Below are 22,769 nucleotides of genomic sequence, written 5' to 3'. Positions count from 1 at the left end.
TTACGTGACAATTGGAGTGCTGGTGCTGCAAACCCCTCACATATAACCTTACAACCACTCCTCTATTTAAGATGTCCTAGGCACTGGTCTACAATCAACCCAGACGCTGTCTCTAGGGAGCTTCCCTTGCCTCCCACTGCACTTGTGCTGCATGGTGCAAGATTTAGCGACAACACAGGCGTCAACCCTAGACCAATTTGTCATCCTTAGTTATGAGCCCTAGATTGTATGGAAACCCTCAAGACCAAGGGAAAGGGTTTCTATGGGAACAAGGTTAGGGTTTCTATATGACTAGGGTTTTACCAGTGTTAACAAATTTAACAAAAAAACCATACAATCGATCAACCCTGCAATATTTCATGTTAGACCCTTAATAAATGAAGATGTCATACGTACCTTTGCATACCAATGTCACAGTGACCTACTATTCCAGATGCCATGGTTGCTTCATCATTTTTCAAGGTGTGCATTAACTTAAGATATTAACTTAAGATATTTTTTATAGCATTTATATGCTAATCTTTTCTTGCTTCAGGATCAATATACTATACTTCTTTTGCTTGTTCATTAGAGAACTTGTCTGCAACAATATACCATTTCTCTAAGAATTTCTTGAAGTTGACACTAGCTGTCAACAAAACTTACTGATGTAACAATAATCCTTTCCCATGATGGAACACATTTCTTTCCTCCACAATACTGTGACCCTACTTACAGCCTCTTGGATTGTTATTTTCTTAAATTTCAATATTATTATTATTTAGTTCTGTTCATCATCAAGATAAATGCCAATAAGAAGATCACAATGCAAACATGAGAACACCAGATGTAGGCTGCTAGCTAGGGCCAAAACCTCTCCTAGAGAGGAAACCCACAATAATATCTTCTTATAGAATTTCATTGCAGAATTCCAAGACCTTGACCTTGACCTGAGACAAAACCTTCCAAGAGATGAGCCAACCAAACCCCAAACAAAAAACTCTGCAAAATATGAGCTGAGAAAACCCTAGTTCCTCGAAGGAACTCACACGTGTGAGTAGGTAGTGACATAAATCAACTTTTTTTCCTCCTTCGCTGGCCTCCAAGGAAATTCACTTCTCCTTCTCTTCTTTGCTGGATCAGACCACCTTATCTTCTTCGCTGGGATCAAAGATATATCTTGATGTATGTGTGTCTCAAATGAGAGGAGGCTTCTCTTTATATAGGCTTCCTTGATGGCAGATTAGGCCTCTTTAGGCCGACTTGAGGAAGGTTAGCTGACCCATATCTTGAAGGCTTCTAGACACAACAAATTACAATAATAATATTTTTTTTCCTTCTTTGTTACACTGGCCATCCAAGGGCTAGACCATCATGACCTTGACTCTTGAATTGACAACAAGACTGCTAGAGCACTCAATGGGTGCTTTGATCTAGGACCACAACATAATGGGCAAGAAACCCATTTCAATAAAATAATCTTTTCTTTTTACAAATAAATTTTCTTTTCTTTTCTTTTGACAATTACATCAATAACTACATCAAGTCATGACTCAAGTACAAATTATGAAGATAGACACTAGTTACGTTTCAACATTCAAAAGATATGTGAATTGTTTCCCCTTTGACTGTCGCTAATAGCTAATACCTTGATTGGTTAATGCCAATGTTCCACCAAGACTCCAGAATGGGGGGGATGCGGGGGAGTGTTGATTTTCTAGGTCACCTGCTAGAATAAAGTTTTTTTTTCACCTGATAACATCTTCAATGATCAATTTAAACATTAGTTTCACATAACATTAAATTTAATATAAGTTAGGAAATTATACAAATGGAAAACATCAACTAATAAACATAAAAGAGCAGTAAAGTAACCATGAAACAAAGAGACAAAAGACACATAAAATTAGGCACACAACTAGGGCAAAACCCAGTAAAATATTCTTCCTTATGAGAGAGAGTCACCTGACAACTTCTTCAATGATCAATTTAAACATTAGTTTCACATAACATTAAATTTAATATTAGTTAGGTAGTTATACAAATGGAAAACATCAACTAATAAACATAAAAGAGCAGTAAAGTAACCATGAAACAAAGAGACAAAGGACACATAAAATTAGGCACACAACCAGGGCAAAACCTAGTAAAATGTTCTTCCTTATGGGAGAAAGAGAGTTTCCAAATTCATCTATACATCATAAATAACAATAGAAAATAATAACCAAACCAGTAATTAGAATCACGGTGAAGTGCCATGTCAAAATACAAGTCCCTGAAATTTTGGCCCTCCCTAGAATTTCAGACTCCTCTCGAAATTTCGGCCTCTTTCTTGTTGAGAAATGTGTAACTAGGTTCGGTTTTCATAAATATGAAATGTACTTTTGATTTGTATATTTTGTAAAATGAAAGAAAAATTATTATTGTTATTTTTGGAGCATGGGTTTCATGCTCAAGGCCTTTTATTTTTAGAGGTCAAGCACCCATTGAGTGCTTCTAGGGGTCCTAGGTCAAGAAGTCAAACGAGTCATTGCCATAAGTTGAAGACCCCATCGAGCACATTATAACTTGTAAAGAAAATTATTTTTGTAAATAAAAGTGTCAAAAGACCCTTCAAGACCAAGTCGGCGCGGCAGTTGAGAAGTCAGCCTACTTTGAGGAGCAACATCCACCTTAATAACCTATATAAAGGTTGGAACTCGTCCTCCTTGAGACACATTCACTTCTCATCTTATTCAAGTGAAGGAGGAGCAGAAAAGAGCTAGTGAAGAAGGAAGAGGACGAAGGAGGGAGTTTCTGGGCTAATTCTTTCTCACACGTGAGAAGAAGTGATGCTAGGGTTTGTTGCTTCAAGGTCAAAATTCTCTATCTACTGGAAGAGGACCAAAGTTGCTTGATGAAGGATCTATTAGGTCACCTTCTAGCCATAGACAAGGAAGCAAGTCAAGTGAAGTTGCTGGGAGGTCTTGGAAGGCAAATTTCGCTCACACATGTGGTTGCAATAATAGTTGCAGGGGGCCGAAAATTTCAGACTTGTAGTAGAGGTCGAAATTTTGAAGCTAGGAAATGATTTTGTGCTGCTAGAAGGATATTTGACTGGATTTGACTTGAACAAAGGAAACACATCATGTGGAGAGGTCGGACTTGGTCTTGGAAGGTTATTGATCTTGGTCTAGAGGTCTTGGAATTTGTCAATTGAAGAATCTATAAGAAGAGAAGAGATTTACGGGTTTTCCTCTCAAGTGGAGAGGTTTTGGCCCTGACTTGCAGCCTATATCCTATTGTTCTTCTTGGTTTTGATAGTTGTTTGATGATAAACAAACATAAGAGAAGAATTTAATAATAAAGAGAAAGGAAAAATACATCACAAGCAGTTATCATAGAAAGAGAAATCATCCTAACTACTGCCCTGTAGATTTCTGAACATGGTTTCAGAGCTAAGGTTGACTAAGGGCACGATGAAGATATCTACTACATTGAAGATGTTCGTAAAGAAGTGTACGAAGGTGGTAAGTCATCTCAAGAATGGCATCAAAGAAATATGGGATCTCTTATTTTCTCCTAAGAAGAAAGTGACTAAGACATCTACAAAGGATGAAGGATTATTCTCAACACTCATTGGCACATTTCAAGATGAGAATATTTGGGTAATCGACAGTGGATCATCAAGGCATATCGAAAGTAAAGTCCTCTTACTCTGTAGAGTTTGGTGACAATAAAAGCTACCTTGTGAGAGGAATTGGATCAACTTCGTTGGAGCTAGATAATGGAGGAAATATTCATCTCAACAATATATTATTTGTTCCAAGTTTGCACAAGAATTTACTTTCCATTTCATGTCTAGAAGACAAGGGTGATGGAGTTGCTTTCATTGATGAAAAGGTTGTAATATGGGGTAAAAACTCAAGCATAGAAGATGCAAGAATAATTGGGATCCGTGAAGGAAGAATTTACAGATTGTTAACTCCCCTCGCTCAAGCTTTTGTTCACATTGAAGTTAGCCCATGTGAACTTTGGCATAGAAGATTTGGTCATCTTCACTACAAAACCTTACCAACCCTAAATTCAATAGTGAATGGCATCCCCAAACTAAAAGAAGATCATGAAGGAGTATGCAAGGGCTGTGCATCGAGTAAAAATACCTAGAGACCATTTGGAAGTAGTGCTTCAAGGTCAAAATAAATTTTGGATCTCATTCATTCCGATGTTTGTGGTCCTATGAATCCAAAGTCACTTGGAGGTCATCTATATTATGTCACCTTCATAGATGACCATTCAAGGAAAACTTGTGTTTACTTAATGAAATCCAAGGATGAAGTATTTATCAAATTTCAAGAATCCAAAGGTGAAGTAGAGAACCTTACAGAAAGGAGAATGAAGATATTAAGGCCTAATAATGGAGGAGAATACACATCTGAGGAAATTATAGCCTTCTCTAAGGAGTCAACTGATAGTCCCATATAATCCCAAGCAAAATGGAGTAGCAAAACGAAAGAATCGGTCCATTGAAGAAAGTGTAAAATCAATGCTACATGATCAAGATTTGCTGAAATTTGTTTGGGGTGAAGCTAAGAAGACAATTGTATACATACAAAATCGAAGTCCTCACAGGTCACTAGATAACATGACCCCTGAAGAAGTATTCACTAGGAAGAAACCAAACGTGGATCATCTCTGAATTTTTGCGTGTCTTGTCTATATTCATATACCGAAGGACAAGAGAAGAACTTGGATCGATCAGGCATGAAGGGAACATTTGTTGGCTACAATAATTCTTCCAAGGCCTATAGGATCTACAGAAAAGGACAATGAATAGAAGTCAGTCGAGATGTGATATTTGACGAAAGTATTGCACTCAAGAAATCAAAGGATCTCCCTATGGACTCTGATGATGAAGAACTTCTGGTATTTGAAGAGGAAGTTACTAGGGAGGAAGAATCAAATCATTAAGATGAAGGTCCCAGTGAACCTATACAACCTGTGGTAATCCCCGAGACTAGAAAGAGACCTAATTGGTTGAAATCTACTCTATTAGATGCAGAGGGACATGGATCAACTAAAGGCACATTTAGAGAAAGCGAGAAGCCCAAATGATATTCAGGGTATGCGACATATATGGCAAAGTTAATAGAAGCATAGCCATCCACTTTTCAAGAAGTTGTCAATCATCAAGAATGGAAGATGCCAAGAATGAAAAATATCAATTGATAATGAAGAATGGGGTATGGGAGATCATACCTAGGCCTAAAGACAAGTCTTTGATAACTTCCAAATGGTTTTACAAGATTAAACATGCGACAGATGGAAGTATTGACAAGTATAAGACAAGATTTGTGGCTAGGGGCTTCCCTCAACAAGAAGGCACCGATTATGAAGAGATATTTGCTCCAACAACAAGGTATACAACTATATGCTCACTGGTCTCTTTTGCAACATCGATGGGATGGAATATACATCAACTGCATTCATGAATGGCACAATTGATGAGGAAGTCTATATAGAGTAACCCTTGGGATTTGAAGTCAAAGGTAGAGAGGCATATGTTTGCAGGTTGAAGAACGCATTATATGGCTTTAAGCAAGCACCAAGGGCATGGTATGCAAAGATGGATGCATACCTACAAAGATTGGGCTTCATAGAGAGTTCGGTTGATTCAAATCTCTATATCAAGGTTGTGAAGGATGGACCTGTAATCATTCTTCTATATGTGGATGATCTTCTCTTGACAGGGGTAGAAGATCGAATCTAAGAATGCAAGAAGCAGCTGTCAGCAAAATTCAATATGAAGGATCTTGGTCTGATGCACTACTATTTGGCACTGGAAGCCTGGCAGGGACTTGATGAGATATATCTAGGTCAAGGAAATTATGTGATCAAGATGTTGAAGAGGTTTGACATGAATTGCAAACCAATGACAACCCCATTGATCACAAACTTGAAAATACTAAGGAGTTTAGAATCGAACCCAGTGGATGCGACCAGGTATAGCCAATTGATTGACTCACTAATGTACTTGGTGAATACTCAACCTAACATACGTTTTGCAGTGAATATTCTTAGTCAATTCCAAGATGAGCCGAAGAATGATCATTGGATAGCAGCGAAGCACATTTTGAGATATATGCAAGAAACAATCCACTACTGCCTGAAATATGATAGGAGGAATGATGTCCACTTGATTGGATATATGATTTTGACTGGGGAGGCAGTGAGCGGGATGGAAGGAGCACTACAGGAGGATATTTTAATTTGGGATCTTCCATGGTCTCGTGGATGAGCAGGAAGTAAGAATCGATTGCTCTAAGCAGTTCTGAGGCTGAATATATAGCAGCCTGTGAAGTAAGCAAAGAAGCGGTTTGGTTAAGGAAGCTATTGTCCAACTTGTTTGAAGGACCAATGGACCCTACAATGATACATTGTGATAACACTAGTTGTATAAGATTATCTAAAGACCCAGTGTTTCATGGAAAGACAAAGCATATAAACAATAAGTATCACTACATTCGAAAGCTAGTACAGGATGGTGTGTTGCAGCTACAATATATCTCCACCAATGAACAAGTAGCTAACATATTGACAAAATCTCTTCCTAATAAGAAGCTTGTGTATTTGAGAGACAAGCTTGGTTTGGTTGATATATCCTCCCTAGTTGAGAGGGAGAGATAGGCACATCATTCTTGTCTTCACTTGGGAAGAAAAAATGGAGGATTGGGTAAGCATTTGGCATCTAATACTCTTTGAGGATGAGGTAGGGCATCCAACATAAGAGTAGTTGAGGACCAATATTATTTGAGGACTAGCTAATACAAGATAAGAATAGTCCAAGAAGGACATACTCTGTGAACACCCGGGTGGAGTATGTGCCTTGAGAGACAATGGTGATGGTGTCTATAAATCATTGGTCTCTGCAGTATTGTGCTCTGATCTTGTGGAGAGATAGAGTTGTTAGTCAAGGCCTTGCTATGTGACAATGCTAGTTGTTATGATGCTAAACAGATGGGTTATCAATCTGATTCTTCTTATGAGATCGAATGTCCATGTACTATTTATGAATACCTCCATAGTTAAGAGGGAGTGTTGAAAAATGTGTAACTGGGTTCGGTCTTGATAAATATGAAATGTACTTTTGATTTTTGTATTTTGTAAAATAAAAGAAAAAATATTATTGTTATTTTTGGAGCATGGGTTTCATTCCCAAGGTCTTTTATTTTAGAGGTCAAGCACCCATTAAGTGCTTCTAGGGTTTGTCCTAGGTTAAGAAGTCAAAAGAGTCATTGTCATAAGTTGAAGACCCCATCGGGCACATTGTAACTTGTGAAGATAATTATTTTTGTAATTAAAAGTGTCAAAATACCCTTCAAGGCCAAGTTGGCTCGACAACTGAGAAGTTGACCTATTTTGAGGAGCCACATCCACCTTAAGGAGCCTATATAAAGGAGGGAACTTGACCTCCTTGAGACACAGGAACCTATATAAAGGAGGGAAATCGACCTCCTTGAGACACATTCATTTCTCATCTCATTCAAGCGAAGGAGGAGCAGAAAAGGGCTAGCGAAGAAGGAAGAGGACAAAGGAAGAAGTTTCTAGGCTAATTCTCTCTCACACGTGCGTAGAGGTGCAACTAGGGTTTGCTGCTTCAAGGTCAAAATTCTTTATATGCTGGAAGAGGATCAAAGTTGCTGGAAGAAGGGTCTATTAGGTCACCTACTAGCCCTAGACAAGGAAGCCCTAGTTGTTGGGATGCATTGGAAGGCTAATTTCGCTCGCACATGTGGTTGTAGTAGCAGTTGTAGGGTATCAAAAATTTTAGACCTGCAGTAGAGGCCAAATTTCTGAAGTTGGTAAACAAAGTTGTGTTGTTGGAAGATATTTGACTGGGTTTGACTTGAACAAAACAAGCACATCATCTGGAGAGGTCAAACTTGGTCTTGGAAGGGTATTGGTCTTAGTCTAGAGGTCTTGGAATTCGTCAATTGAAGAATCTATAGGAAGAGGAGATTTACAGGTTTTCCTTTCAAGTGGAGAGGTTTTGGCCTTGACTTGCAGCCTATATCCTGTGTTCTTGTTCACTATTGTTCTTCTTGGTTTTGATAGTTGTTTGATGATAAATGAACATAATAATAAGAGAAGAAGCTAATAAGAAAGAAAAAGGAAAACTAATTCACAAGCAGTTATCATAGAAAGAGAAATCATCCTAATTAATGCTCTATAGATTTCTCAACATTCCTAAAATTTTGGGCTGCTTGTAAATTTGCTGGATGAGAGATGTGTGAGATAAAATTGATGTGTCCAAATGAGAAGAAATGATCTCCTTTATATAGCCTTCAAGTGGGGGTCGAATGGGTGCCTCTTAGGGGCCCAACTGACCTATTAATTTTGGAGGCAAATTTAAAATTCAATTTTCCATTTTTTTTCAAGATGAAAATATCGACCATGGCTATCATATTTTCCAACACTCCCTCTTAGATAGGGAGATACTTTTCATTCTCTCTCTCAAGATTAATCTTCTTGACCAATCATAGGTCTCATATCTTACAACTTAAGGAAGAGATCACAAATACAAATCTCTCTCTCTCTCTGTTGGGATCAATCTCCCTAACCAGTTATAGGTGTCACAACCCACAACCTAAGGGAGAGATCATCAATCTCATCATAAGGAAAGATACATAACATCCATCTCAAAGCATCTCCCTAACCACGAGGTCTCATGGCACACAGCCTAAGGGAGGAATCGACAAAGCATCTCCGGGACCACAAGGTCTCATGACACAGTCTACAAGAGGAATCATCAATACATCTCCAGGACAACATTGTCTCATGGCACACAACCTACAGGATGAATACATCTCTCGGACCACAAGGTCTCACAACACACAACCTATAGGAGAAATCATCAATACATCTCCCGAACAACAATGTCTCAGGGCACACAACCTACAGGAGGAATACATCTCCCGGACCACAAGGTCTCACAACACAGCCTATAGGAGGAATCATCAATACATCTCCCAGACTACAATGTCCTCACAGGACACAACCTATAGGAGGAAACACCAATACATCTCCCTGACAATAATGTCTCACGACACAGGCTATAGGAGGAATTAACAGTACATCTCTCGGACCACAAGGTCTCACGACACACAACATACAGGAGGAATCGATAGTACATCTCCCGGACCACAACGTCTTACGACACATAACCTACATAAGGAATCAATAACACGTCTCCCAGACCACAAGGTCTCACGACACATATCCTATAGGAGATGGTCCATAATATGATGCTATTTAATTAATGTTCCCTCTTCAAGGGGATTCTTAGTCATTCTGGTTTCTTCACAGTAGCAACCAGTTCTACATCAGAAATGTAGCCATGGTGGATCTCAACATCCAGTTATTCATTTAGCATTATCCAAGGCTTCTCTCAGAAGCAAACATCAACAACTATCAACAGACAATAATAGACTTTAGCAATGGCTTCTCACAGAAGCAACCATTGACAACCATAGAAGCGAATATCAGTGTCCATAGTCGAGTCCAAGAACTAATAAATGGCTTCTCACAAAAGCAGGCATCAAAAACTATCATAATAGAATCTGAAAAATTATAAGTGTCTTCAGCGAAAACATCATCAGATAGATCAACGAACCAATGAATATCAAAGTCTTGCAGTTTCTTCAAAACATTCATCAGGGAGATGTCGATGGACCTGTAGTCCATTGTGCCAAGGATATCATCAGGTTCATGCTTCAAAAAAATAGCCCCCTCTTACACAAACGTCCTCCATGTGGCAGAAAAGTCACGAGCTCATCTTTAACATATCTTTTCATTCATCTTTATAGAAACGTTCTTTGATCTTGTGTGCTCCCTCTGAGTACATAGCCTGTCACGAGTACTTTTGTCACATTCTTCTTTCATCATTTCCAACGATTGCGATACCTATGCAGTCTTCATTATGTACCTGCAATCCTCACTAGGAGTATATGGAAGAACAAGAACAACCAATCAAGCTAAGAGACTCATAATGAAATAATTAATAGAAACAATCAAGATAATACTTTTTTTTTTTTTTTTTTTCTTTGTTAAGACTAACCTACGCACCCACGGGGATTTGAACCGGTGACCTATCGCAAGGAGTGCCTTAACAGTGCACCCATTCACCGTCAATCCAAAGCCCCGTGGGCAACAATCAAGATAATACTTATCTTTTGAGAGTGTGTCAAATAATTAAGAGAAACAACCAATGCTTATCTTTTGCGAGTGTGTCAACTCCCTCTTGATCTTAGCCTTCTCAATTCGAGTCAATTTCATTACATCATCAAGGAGTTCACATCATTTAGAAGTCCACATCATTAAGGAGTTCATGTTATCAAGGAACCCATATTACATCATCAATGAGTCTACATCATCATCATCATCAAGAAATCTACATCACTGTTGATTCCATATCTTCTTCTTCATCATCATCATCATCAACAAGGAGTCTACATCATCGAGTCCATATTATCATTATTAATATCATCATCATGAAAGAGTCTATATCATCATCGATTCCTTATCTTCATCATCATCATCAACATCATCAACAAGTTCATATCATTATTATCATCATCCTCATCAACATCATCAACGAGTTCATATCATTATTATCATCATCATCAACGCCATCATTGAGTTCATATCATTATTGTCATCGACATCAACATCATCAACGTCATCAACGAGTTCATATCATCATCATCATCAACATCATCAAGTAAGCATCAAGGAGTTCAGAGTCTAATCACATTATCCATGTCTTTGAGTTTACATCAATATCCACATCATCAATAAGTCTATAACGTTAACGAATCCACATTATCATCAACGAGTTCACATCCACATCATCAAGGTGTTCATATCAGTGTTGCGATAATTGCGATTTTTTCGCGGAGACGATTAAATCTCCTAATTAAATTGGCGACTTTTTCAAAAAAGCACGATTCGACGCCAAAAAATTGTCGGTGTGGTAGACAACAAGTTTTTTTTTTTTTTTGAATTATTATTATTATTATTTTTTTTTTTCTTTTGTTTTCTGGTTTTTTGTGATTCATTTTGTAAATAGAGGGCAAAGTTGAGAGCTATGGAGGAGGAGAACTCATCTACAAGTGCAAAACAGTAGAAAAGTGAAGGAATTTAGCATCCCAAGCAAATAAAATTTGGGTTTGGACCAAGTTTCTTTAGCAGGGCGTGGTTTTTAGGTATGGGCATCAAATTTGGCCCTATTTTTTTGTTTTTTTCCTTAGGTTTCAGTCATCCATATATTTTCCATGGTTTTTTGCTTGGATTTGAGTGTGTTTTTTCTTAAGAGAGTTTGGAGTCTTGCGTAAAAATTTCTTAATCAACATTTCAGGGTAAGTATCATAACCCATCATTAAGCGATTCAAGGAAGAATCCTAGATTGGTTTAATTGATCAAATATGTAAATAAATAGTAATTAATTCATAATGTTAAGCGTGTTATGTCGGCGTAATTAAAAAAGAGGTAAATCAAAAAAGTAATTACTTTGGAAATTAGAAAATGTAATAATAATTAGATAATCAAAGATGTAGAACAAATTAGATAATAATTAAAAGAATGTAATTAAAAGATTGAAATAAAAAATGAACTAGTACTATAAATATAATAATAATAGTTGAATATTATAATATTAATTATTATAATGATTATAATAGGTAATTATTATGATGATTATAAAAATTAATCAATATAATGATTAATATTAAATATTCAAATATTGATCAATATTAAATATCCAAATATTAGTGGAGAGGGTTTTTTTGGGTCAAAAATTCAAAATTTTGATTATTAGTTTTATTTGTTTAAATTCTTCTTGTGCCCTAGTTTTTTTCCATGATTTTTGCTTGGGTTTGAATGTGTTTTTTCGCCATTATTATTGCATTGGGTCGAGGGTTTTTTTTGGTCAAAAATTCGAAATGTTGTATGTTAAATCTTAGTTTCACTTTTTTAAATTGCAATTCTTCTTGTGCCCTAGGTTCAAACTTCAATCTTACATTAAAATTCGAAAGTTCAACAAAGTTATAAACATGCCAAGGGAATTGGACCCTTTGTGGGAATTTGGTGAACCTAATGGAGGTTAGGACAGATCAAATTTGACTGGCAAGTTATGTGGGAAACATATGACAGGGGGAGTATATCGATTGAAATTCCACATGACAAATTCCTGGACATGAAGTAGGGCTTTGCACAAACACAACTCCAAAAATCATCTATAGAGCCCTCAAATCATTGGAAGATATAGAGACAACCAAATTGACCAAGGCAACTTTGAAGAGTCAAATGGAAGGGGGTGGAGTGATGGAAGGTGACCATGAGAGTGGTATTGATTCTTCTTCAACATCAATTTCTATAACCAACCCCACAACTGCTTTATCATTTTTTGTTCCTAGAACCACACTTGGTGCACAACCATCTATTAGGTAAACTCTTAAAAAAAAGAGAAGGAAGAAGTTGACAAGTTGTTGGGAAAATGTCTTCTTTGGAGGGATGTTCCTTTTAGCATTGCTAGGAACAATCCATTTTTCTAGCCCGCGATTGATGCTATTGCTATTGTTGGCCCAGGGTACAAAGCCCTTTCTTATGATGACTTAAGGAGGCGTATTCTTCAGTATGAAAATGTTGAATGCACTTAAAGATTAGAGGAGTTCAAGGCATCATGGGCACAAACGGGATGCTCTGTGATGCCAGATGGTTGCACTGATCAAAAGGGTAGAACCCCTATTAACTTCTTGGTTAATTGTCCCAAGGGGACAATGTTTATGAACTCTGTTGATGCATTTGCACATGTCAAAGATGCACAGTTATTATGTGATTTGTTAGATGTGTTCATTCAGGAGGTGGGCCCACAACATGTTATCTAGGTCATAACAGACAATGTTGCAAATTATGTCGCTGCTGGCAAGATGTTTATGGAGAGACATCCTAGCATATTTTGGACACCTTGTGCCGCACATTATATTGACTTGATGTTGGAGGACACAAGAAAAATTCCTTTTGTCAAGAATATTGTTGATTCATCAAAAAGAATCACAAAATTGATATATAATCATGCATCCATGCTTCATTTGATGAGAACATTTACCAACAACGAGGAGTTGGTGTGCCTTGGTGTTACACAGTTCGCCACTAGCTTCATATCTCTTCAATCCCTGATGAGAACATTTACCAACAACGAGGAGTTGGTGTGCCTTGGTGTTACACAGTTCGCCACTAGCTTCATATCTCTTCAATCCCTCTTGAATTCTATGTGGGATGTGAAGAGAATGCTTCTTTTAGAAGAGTAGCATGCTTTGTCATTTAGCCACAAACTAGAGGGAGAGGCCATATGCAGGCTAGTTTCATACTAGGAGAGCTTCTGTGCGAGAGTGCAGGAGGTGTGTAGCATTACTGAACCTTTCATAAAGGTTCTTCAATTAGTTGACGGAGACAAGCCTGCAATGGGATACTTGTATGAGGCGATGGATAAGGCCAAAGAATCTATTCACAACTATTATGATGATAAGGGGGATGAGGGGTTTGAGAAACAACAACTGATATGGGTAGTGGCTGATAAGCGATGGAACAATACATTCCATCATCCTATTCATGCTATAGGGATTTACCTGAACCCCACATTTTCTTACTCTTGTGGTTTCTTATTTGATGCTGAGGTCATGGATGGATTCTTCATTTGTGTTCAAAATATGGTGTTATCTCTAGCAAAACGTGCAATTTTTTTTAAAGAAATGGAGATATACAAGATGGTAGGTGGCACATTTAGCTTTGACATAGCTATCCATGATTGGAAAACCAAAATGCCAGGGAAGCTTTAGTTTGTTTCAATTTTCAAATTTCATTGTCTCTACATACTTTGCTTCAACTTTCAAATTTCATATTTTCATTTTTTATGTTTCTTTTATTTGTTGTAGATGCATGGTGGAGAAGCTATGGTGGCAGAGTACTCAATCTCCAAAGTCTTGCCATTCGAGTGCTCAGCCAAACATGTAGGTCCTCCGGATGCGAGTGCAACTGGAGTGTATTTGAAAAAATACACACCAAGAAGCGCAACAAGTTAAAAATTTTCCAATTAATTTTTTGAATTCATTAAATAATAAACAATATAATTTATTATTTTTATAATTAGTAATTTATAATTTAGGACCCATGTATAGGTTGGAGTCCCAATGCCTTAATGATATGGCCTACGTCTACTACAATCTCCGATTGTGGGTGAGGCAACTTGAGAGGACCTCTGATGTGGAGGCCATCTCATTGGATGGAATTGACACCACTTCTGCATGGAGGGTTGAGGCCGAGAGGTCTATCATGGAATTGACCCCTGATTGGTTAGAGTAGGTAGTGGAGGGGGTAGCAGCTGCAGAGGAGGGAGGAGTAACAGGAGGAGAGGTGACACCACCTACCATGGTCACCAGTAGAGGACGTGGTATACCTTCTACAGCTCCTAGTTCTTCAGTGTCTACTGCCAGCCCTAGGGCCTTCTTCATCTAGAGGGAAATCTGTTATATTTTTTAGCAAGATGGGCAAAGGAAATTGGTAGTTACTTGGTTCATTTCATTGTACAATGTATATGATATTATGAATCATGATATGAGATACATTATTATATTTTTTGGTTGATATTTTGATGTTGAGTTAGGACTCGAGACTTTGTATTTTGGACATGATTCACTGTTATTTGTGGTAGACATTTTACACATCTTCTATATCAGTTCTCTTTTCATATTTATGTGTTAATGCGTAAATATTAGTTCTCTTTTCATATTTATGGAGAAAAGAGGAAATGGTGTGAGCAACAAAAGGAGATTAACCTAGCGCACAGAACTTGAAGGGGTTGTACATATTAGTTGCAGAGGCAACTTCAGGAGGCTGTACAATCTAACAAAAGAGAAGGGTGGCAATACGCAGGTCATGGCATATATATATCATCATATACGCTGGCAAATTAACGCATCTAAATTTATATGCTGTCTAAAAGTCTTATACGCAGGCCCTAGTCATGCGCTGTAATGGGAGACACGTTGTAATCATGGAAACACTTTACGACTTATACGCAGGCCCTAGTCATGCGCTGTAATGGGAGACACGTTGTAATCATGGAAACACTTTACGACTTATACGCAGGCCCTAGTCATGCGCTGTAATGGGAGACACACTGTAATCATGGAAACACTTCATACGCAGCCATATATTAGCATGGAGATACGCTGTCATCTAAACGCAGTCCTGAAACACTCAATACGCAGCCATATAGATACGCTGTCATCTAAACGCAGTCCTGAAACACTCAATACGCAGCCATATAGATACGCTGTCAGGAAGACACTTTCCACGCAGTCATCTAAACGCAGCAGTGACTTAGTGGAAGAAGCCTCAGTCATAATTGCGGTCAAGTAAGGTAGCCACAGAATTAAGATACAACCTCAGTCTCAGCGCTGGAAGTCTGGGCATAATTGCATTCATAGCAAGGTCAAGATCTCAATGAAGCAGTGATGAATGATGATGAAAGATGCAACACCGTGGGCATGACAAGTATGAGATCATGGGCAACATGATGTATGGGCAACATGATGAAGATCATGGGCAGCATGATGTATGGGCAACATGATGTAGATCATGGGCAGCATGATGTATGGGTAGCACAGTGATGTATGAGATCATGAGCAGCATGATGGTACTACACAGTAAGGTGCAACAAATGGACGAGATGCAACACTATGATAGGTGAAGGAGTCACCTTAGAGAATCAGTTGAAGCAATATGTCTTCAACTGATCTCATGTGATATCAAAAGTCAAAATATTGACTTCTATTGTATATGTACTATCTCCCTCTTTCTCTGCTGAACTTTGAAGAACATAAAAGAAGAATTGATCAAGGGTTTCCCCACATTGTGGGGTTTGTCCTTGGCTAGCACCACATCTTGTGTCCTCTTGTCTTGGCTTGTCTTCTGCGATTTATATTTATGTTCTATCTGCAGTTTACTTTAATGCTGATGTGATTGCTAATCTGGAAAAGATATTTGAGCTAACTGTGAAAATTGAAATAAATTGCTCTAGCATAGAACATACCTAAAATTAACACCTAGCAATTGGAATCCCTTCAAATTTGCAATTTAACTCCCTTCAAATTTGCAATTTAACTCTCAGCTGCACACCAAAACACCTTAGAGCTGCAACATGCAGAAGAGTATGAGAAGAAATGAGTGATAGGTCGCTTTTTGAAAGGCACGCAGGTCCCCTTTGCATGAGACATGTTCTAAAATTGGGATGCTATTAGGGCACATGTTGAACACACACTTGGCTCAAATGCATGTCCTATCGTGTCTGTGTCTGACACGTGGGATATGGATATGTGGACCTGTAAGGGAATGTCTTGTGACTTAGCTGCACATCTATCACATACCAGCTTTCTTGGGGACTAATACAACTGGCAAGCTCAATGAAGACACACTGAACTTAATTTCTTCTTGCTCTACAAGCTCATGCACTTTCCTTTGGAATTTTGCTCCAGCATAGTGAAAAACATGCTAATGTTAACTCAAAGTTCTATCACATGTTGGATGGACTATTTCAAGCTCATCCTTTTTGATGGAGGGAGTACATCCTACTTCACAAGCAGATAATACGTTTTTCATTTGCTCTCTATTGTTTGAAGCGGCCCTTCTCAGGATTAGAGTGCTGGTTTAGTTGTGGGCTTGATGACCACCAGGATAGGCTTTCTTATAGCATTAATTAAACAATTGGCTAGTCTGGCAAGGATTAAGGACACTTTTCATTACGCTTTTTATGCATTAATAAGTATTTTTGCCATATTTTTCTAGTCAGTACCTGTTGTTTTTCTTGAAGAAGATTACATATTTGTCTCAAATTTAGGGACCGTCCACAATCACTTGCAAACATTAACAGCATCACATTACACTAAATTTTGTCAATGAATTTTGAGATATGAAAACTTGAACTTGCATTGTTTTGTTCCATTAGTTCAACTTCATTACCAACTAAGTTGCAGGAAACGTGGCCCTAGGGGTCGTTTCCTCCCGGGAAACGAAACGAAACCCGGAAACGCGTACCGTACGGCCTGGAAACGCGTTTCCGGCCGTACTGCCACGTTTCCCGAAACGGAAACATGGCAGTACGGCCGGAAACGCGTTTCCAGGCCGTACGAGCCACGTTTCCCCAAATTTATGTGTTGTTTTTTTTTTTTGTTTAATTTGTTTTTAATTTTTTTTTAGGTTTCCGGGATGTTCTAGAAACCTATTCTAAAGTTATAAAAGAGCGTTTGTCTCATTCTCTCATCACACTATTCAGCAAGTCGTTTCTCTTGGAGTGGCAGTGGTTTCAGCTAGGGTGTTTTGAGCAGTGAGCAAAGTAGATTTCAGCAAGAGATTTCAGTAGTAGCAGATTTGGCTCAGCTACAACCATATTTCTCTTCTCTTTTCTGGCTAGGTGCATTTATGCATGTGGTATCCTATTCAATGTTGTTCGCTCTCCTTACTGGCAAGATATGATAAGGGCAGTTAACGAAGCTCCTCAAGGGCAACTATGAGAAAGTCAAAACCCAGCTTCTAAAAAATGAGAAGGGCCTTGTGGAGGACATTTTAGCTCCAATTCGTTCTTCCTGGAGTAGCTCTGGGGTTACCATAGTCTCAGATGGTTGGACAGATATGAGGCGCAGACCATTGATAAATATCATTGCCACTTCCCCCAAAGGAGCAATGTTTATCAAGGCAGAAGACTGCTCAGGAGAGGTGAAAGATGCACAATACATTGCTGATGTTATTATAAAAGCTATTGAACAAATAGGGCCTAACAAGGTGGTGCAAGTTATCACGGATAATGCACCGGTTTGCAAAGCTGCAGGTTTAATTATTGAGGGGAGGTATGACCACATCTTTTGGACACCATGCATTGTCCATAATCTGAATCTGATCTTAGAGGAGATCGACAACAAAGTTTCCTGGATAAAGGAACTCACAGGGGAAGCAAGGGAGATTATCAAATTCATCACCAACCACCACCAGTCTCAGGCCATATTTCGAGAGTACTCCAAATTGGAGTTGTTAAAAGTTGCTGAGACAAGATATGCGTCAAACATCGTGATGTTGCGTCGCCTTGTTGAGGTTAAGCATGCATTAGTTTCTATGGTGGTGAGTCAACTTTGGATTGAGTGGAGACAAGCAGATTCAGAGCGGGGATCTATGGTGCGTAGATTGTGCCTTGATGAGGATTGGTGGAGCAAGGTAGATTTCTTGCTAAAGTTCACAACCCCTGCATTTGAGCTTCTCCGGAGTGCTGACACTGACCAACCTTTCTTGGGAGAGGTATATGATGGCATGGATTCCATGGTTGAGAAAACTATGGAAATCATTTCGCAGGAGTCTCCACAACTTTTGTTTGTTGATGATCATTTTGCTGGTTTGATCAAGAAAATCATTATTGATAGGTGGAACAATTTCAATACACCATTGCACACGTTAGCACATGCTTTGAACCCCAAATTTTATGATGAGGAGCTTATTGCTAAAAGCAATGGGAAGAGGAAGGCACCCCATAAGGATAGAGAGGTGGCTACTGGGGTGAAAAAAGCCCTTATGAGAATGTTTCCTTCTCATCTACATAGGGAGGTAAAGGAGGAATTTGCCAGTTTTGTTGCAGGAATAGATGATTATGCAGATATATCAGCTTTGGAGGAGAGAAGCACCATGAATCCAGTTAGGTGGTGGATTTGTCATGGAGCAAATGGTGTACATTTGCAAAACCTTGCCATTCGTATTCTTTCACAAGTGGCAAGCTCTTCATCAGCAGAAAGGAATTGGAGCACTTATGGTTTTATTCATTCTGTGAAGCGCAATAGGTTGGGCTCACAGAAAGCAGAGGATCTTGTTTATGTGCACTCCAACCTTCGCCTTGCATCTCGTAGGGGTCCAGAATACAACATTGGTCCTTCTAAAGAATGGGATGTGAATGCAGAAAATCCTGATTTGGATCTCTCTCTTGCTGCCCTGAATATTGAGGCCGAATCTGATATTGGAATTGGTGCATCATCTTCTTCAGCACTACCATCCACTGTTGAGCATTGTGTTGCTTCTATTTTTGATGAGGATTGTTATGATGAGGATTAGTCTTTTGTGACTTGTCTCTATAGTTCTTGCAGCCTTATAGTCTTTATTGTACTTGCAGCCTCATATACTAATATAAATAAAGGCTGATTTTGGATTTTCCTATATTTTTATTTTCATTATGTGATCATTCATGACTCATGAGTAAATGTGATGTAAATTTAATCTTAATGTTTAAATGTAATAAATTATAATCATATAATGTAAATGTATCATTCATGCTTTATGATTGCACATATATATAATAATAATTTTTAAATATTTTTAATATATATATATATATATATATTCGCGTTTCCCCGTTTCCAAAATTTGGGGAGGTCGCGTTTCGTTTCGCTTCCCGTTTCAGAAACTCGTTTCCGTTTCCCCGTTTCGTGCAACTTAGATTACCAACCATCCCGGCTTGGATTGTATGGCACTGGATGCACCTTTGTTGTTAATTTGAGTTTCTTCACCAACAATTTTGAGATCAAGTTCTTTTGTCTTCTTGGATCTAAGATTGTAATTAAAATAGTCTATTGTGTGGCCTTACTTTGTGGTTGTGGTTTGGACATGAACTCTTCTATGTTGTTAGCATCGTCTATTCCTTCCAGTGCTTGCTAGACTTACCAAGCTGGTATTTCTTTCTTGTTCTATTCTTGAGAACCAACTCAAGGTGCAACTTCCTATATCCTCTTCAATGTGTCCATTCTTGTTGTGGTGCCTGCAAATTTTGTTGGTTTGTTCCTCTGCATCTATAGACTTGAGCTCTTGGAGAGTGTTACTGGATTTTTGTTGTTTCTGTACTTTGCTAATCGCTTTGTATTGTTAGAGAGAGTGGTTTATTTGTTGGATTTCTGCAGCAAAAGTGTAGCTTATCATACACTTGTAGGTTACCCATTAAACATTGATTGATATTCTTTAATAGAAATTTAATCGTAACAGAAGCTAGCAGTTTCAAATAAACTAGAATGAAGATGTGCAGTAAGTGCTTTTCTGAGGAAATTTGAAAGTGAGGATGTGGCATTGACATTAGAAGTGTTTTTCTCGTAATTGCTTACATTTCTTCTCCAAGGATAAAGGAGGGAATATGATTTTGAAGTTCTATAGGATAATTTTTTTTACTACCAACTTAATCTACTAAGCAATATCTTGTATTCTTTTGGCAGAATCCGAAGTGGGATCCAGCCAATGTAGAAGACGTTGATATGAGTGAAGTTGACAGCATGCTTCAGCCTTTGCAAGCAGATGCTGATGAACTACAAGTATGAAGGAAAATATTCCGCTGCTCTCCATCAGTTGTCTGAAATGCCATTCTTGGTCTCATATCTCTTTCATATTATTAGTAGCTCAGAACTTTTGCGAATGGTCCCAGTTTAACTACACTTATTTCATGATAGACATCATAGACATAGAATAAATCAATGTTTCCATCCAAGCATCCATAAATCTAGTATATTCAAGGTTACAATGCCTTGCTTCGGTTCAAATTTAACAAAGATTTGATTGGTAATCTTGTTATTGTGGGAAATTACTTGACATCAATAAGCAGCAGAAAAATATCTTTATATATCGTTTGCCTTCTTAGCATGTGCCAATGATCTTCATTTCTTCAAAGCTCTAAAAGTGAATGCCCCATAAAACCCTCCACTTATTGTCAATGTTAGTGCTTGTTAATATTTCCGAACCATATTTTCTGTTTGCTCTGGTCATTTTCCAATACATGATCAACGGAAAAATGCTTATTGAATGATATATAAATGCTTTATGTTGGAAATGGTAAAACAATATTCTCTCGTGGCACAGAAGTTTACAATTCACTGAATGTTGAAAATTATAGTTTTATTTTGTATAATAAACAAGTTATAATTGATTTGTCTTATATAAAAGCAATACCCATAAATATTTATAGTAAGATCCCAATTTTCGACAGTGAGTAATCGATTCCTGGACAAATATATGCCTATGTAATTTGTTTTTTGTTCATTGTAATGATGAATGATTGGTATTTGCTTCCATTATCCTATTTGTTTCTTGTTCTTTACGATGGTAAGATTTTTGTTTGTTCTTCGTGTCAGTAATACATGGAGGATCTTTCAAGACTTCAGCTGGCTTCTTGACTGCAAATGTAGAAGCACGTTAAGCTTGAATGTTAAAGTTATTGATGTGTTATTATGATCACAAATCTATGAAGAATGCTTAACAAAATAATGTCTTTAGCTTTGATTGGTTTAAATATTTTGTAGTATCATTCTAGTCAACAACAGCAAAGAGGTTGGCATTTCTATGCCACACAACGTGAGTGTCAAAGGCCTGCTTTTAACATATATTTGACTCATTTGGTGTGTTAAGGTATTTGAGAAAGCTCAACTCCACTGTCCCAAAGCCTTGTTGAATCTTTCCAGGTATTATGGAAGTGATGGCCTCACACGATTTAGAACTTGTCTTTCCAACATAGTTTCCAAGCTCTTCAAGTTGCATATTGCATTTGGAAGCTTTCCCAATGCATGGGAATTTTGTTAAGCTGCACAACGTGAGGGTTAAAACCCAGCTTTTCATATAGCCTTGATTCGTTTGTTGTGTTGGCCTATTTGAGAAATCTCACCTTTACTGTCTCATTGATGAAGGAGGGTAAAGGTGTGGCGTGTGGCATCCCACTGGGGCCTTCCACTATTTTCTTTTAGTTTCCAAATTTGGCGTTTCTCTTACCAAGTTGGAGCTGAGCGTTTTTTAGCTTATTTTAATGACCGTGTACCTTTTCTTCTTTTTTCTTTTTGTCCCAAACTATAGCTCAGGTGGCTTGGAGCACAGTTTGTTCTCCCCCCCACTAGGATTCAATTCTTGCGAAGGGACATGTTGCCCTGTTGTAATAAGGCTAAAAGGATAGACGACCTTTGGATAGAGGTTCACATGCCTGGTGTGCCTTGAGCCACCTTAGTCCTTGCTAAGTCACAAGTTTCCTACTATGTGCTAGCTTGTGGGTTGTTGGAACTATCCTAGAGGTTATAGTGACAGCCAATTGGATTTGGACTTGGGCATCACCTAGGGAATCTTGATGTGTTATTGTTTGCTCTAGATCTTAAAGAAAAGTGAAGTACGATACTATTATTTTTTGTAGTTGTTGGAATTATTTGTGTAATTTGTACACATGGCCATGGCTATTTCACATTGCCTCATTAATGCATTTGGTTATGTATTAACTATAGCTAAGGCCATCGTTTATTGTAACATTAGGTTATGTTTAAGGTTGACTTAGTCAACTTTGATAGATATGGTCAACATTCCTCTTGGAGAGTGCACCCTACTGATGTGGGCCCATAACCTCTCTTGGGAGGATGCTCTACTTGAATTGTGCATAAATACACAAATCTTATTCGTGAATGTCATTTTTGAACATTCAATGAGTTTTGAAGTGTTTTAAAGTCTATGGGCACTAATTCATACGTGTTTATTTTTGGTTGGCATAATATTCCTTTTATGTGCATTTGTGCATCTCATGTGTAGCACATTCATGCTTGGGCATTGTTGAGGGCGAAGTTCTGATGTTTCACTCAAAAAACATGGAATCTCATTAGTTTAGTTGAGATAGGTGAGAATGTCACCTTGTGTTTATAGATCTTAAAACATCACTA

General features: G+C 38.0%; 1 protein-coding gene across 2 annotated transcripts in view; it reads left to right on the top strand.

The window, feature by feature from the left end:
- Positions 1-20,711, top strand: part of LOC149187472 (3-hydroxyisobutyryl-CoA hydrolase-like protein 3, mitochondrial) — a 166,304-nt gene extending 145,593 nt beyond the window's left edge. For both annotated transcript variants that reach the window (XM_089411380.1, XM_089411379.1), the window contains exon 10: positions 20,307-20,711. In XM_089411380.1, coding sequence (XP_089267506.1) covers positions 20,307-20,408 — 102 coding nt within the window. In that variant the 3' untranslated portion in view covers positions 20,409-20,711. The remainder of the gene's footprint in view (positions 1-20,306) is intronic.
- The last annotated feature ends 2,058 nt before the right edge of the window (positions 20,712-22,769 follow it).

The sequence above is a fragment of the Pinus tabuliformis genome, chromosome 3_1 (genome assembly GCF_031772625.1).
Source record: "Pinus tabuliformis cultivar Carrire ecotype Pingquan chromosome 3_1, CPIR1, whole genome shotgun sequence".
Lineage (NCBI taxonomy): Eukaryota > Viridiplantae > Streptophyta > Pinopsida > Pinales > Pinaceae > Pinus > Pinus tabuliformis.
This window is presented reverse-complemented; position numbering and strand designations above follow the sequence as displayed.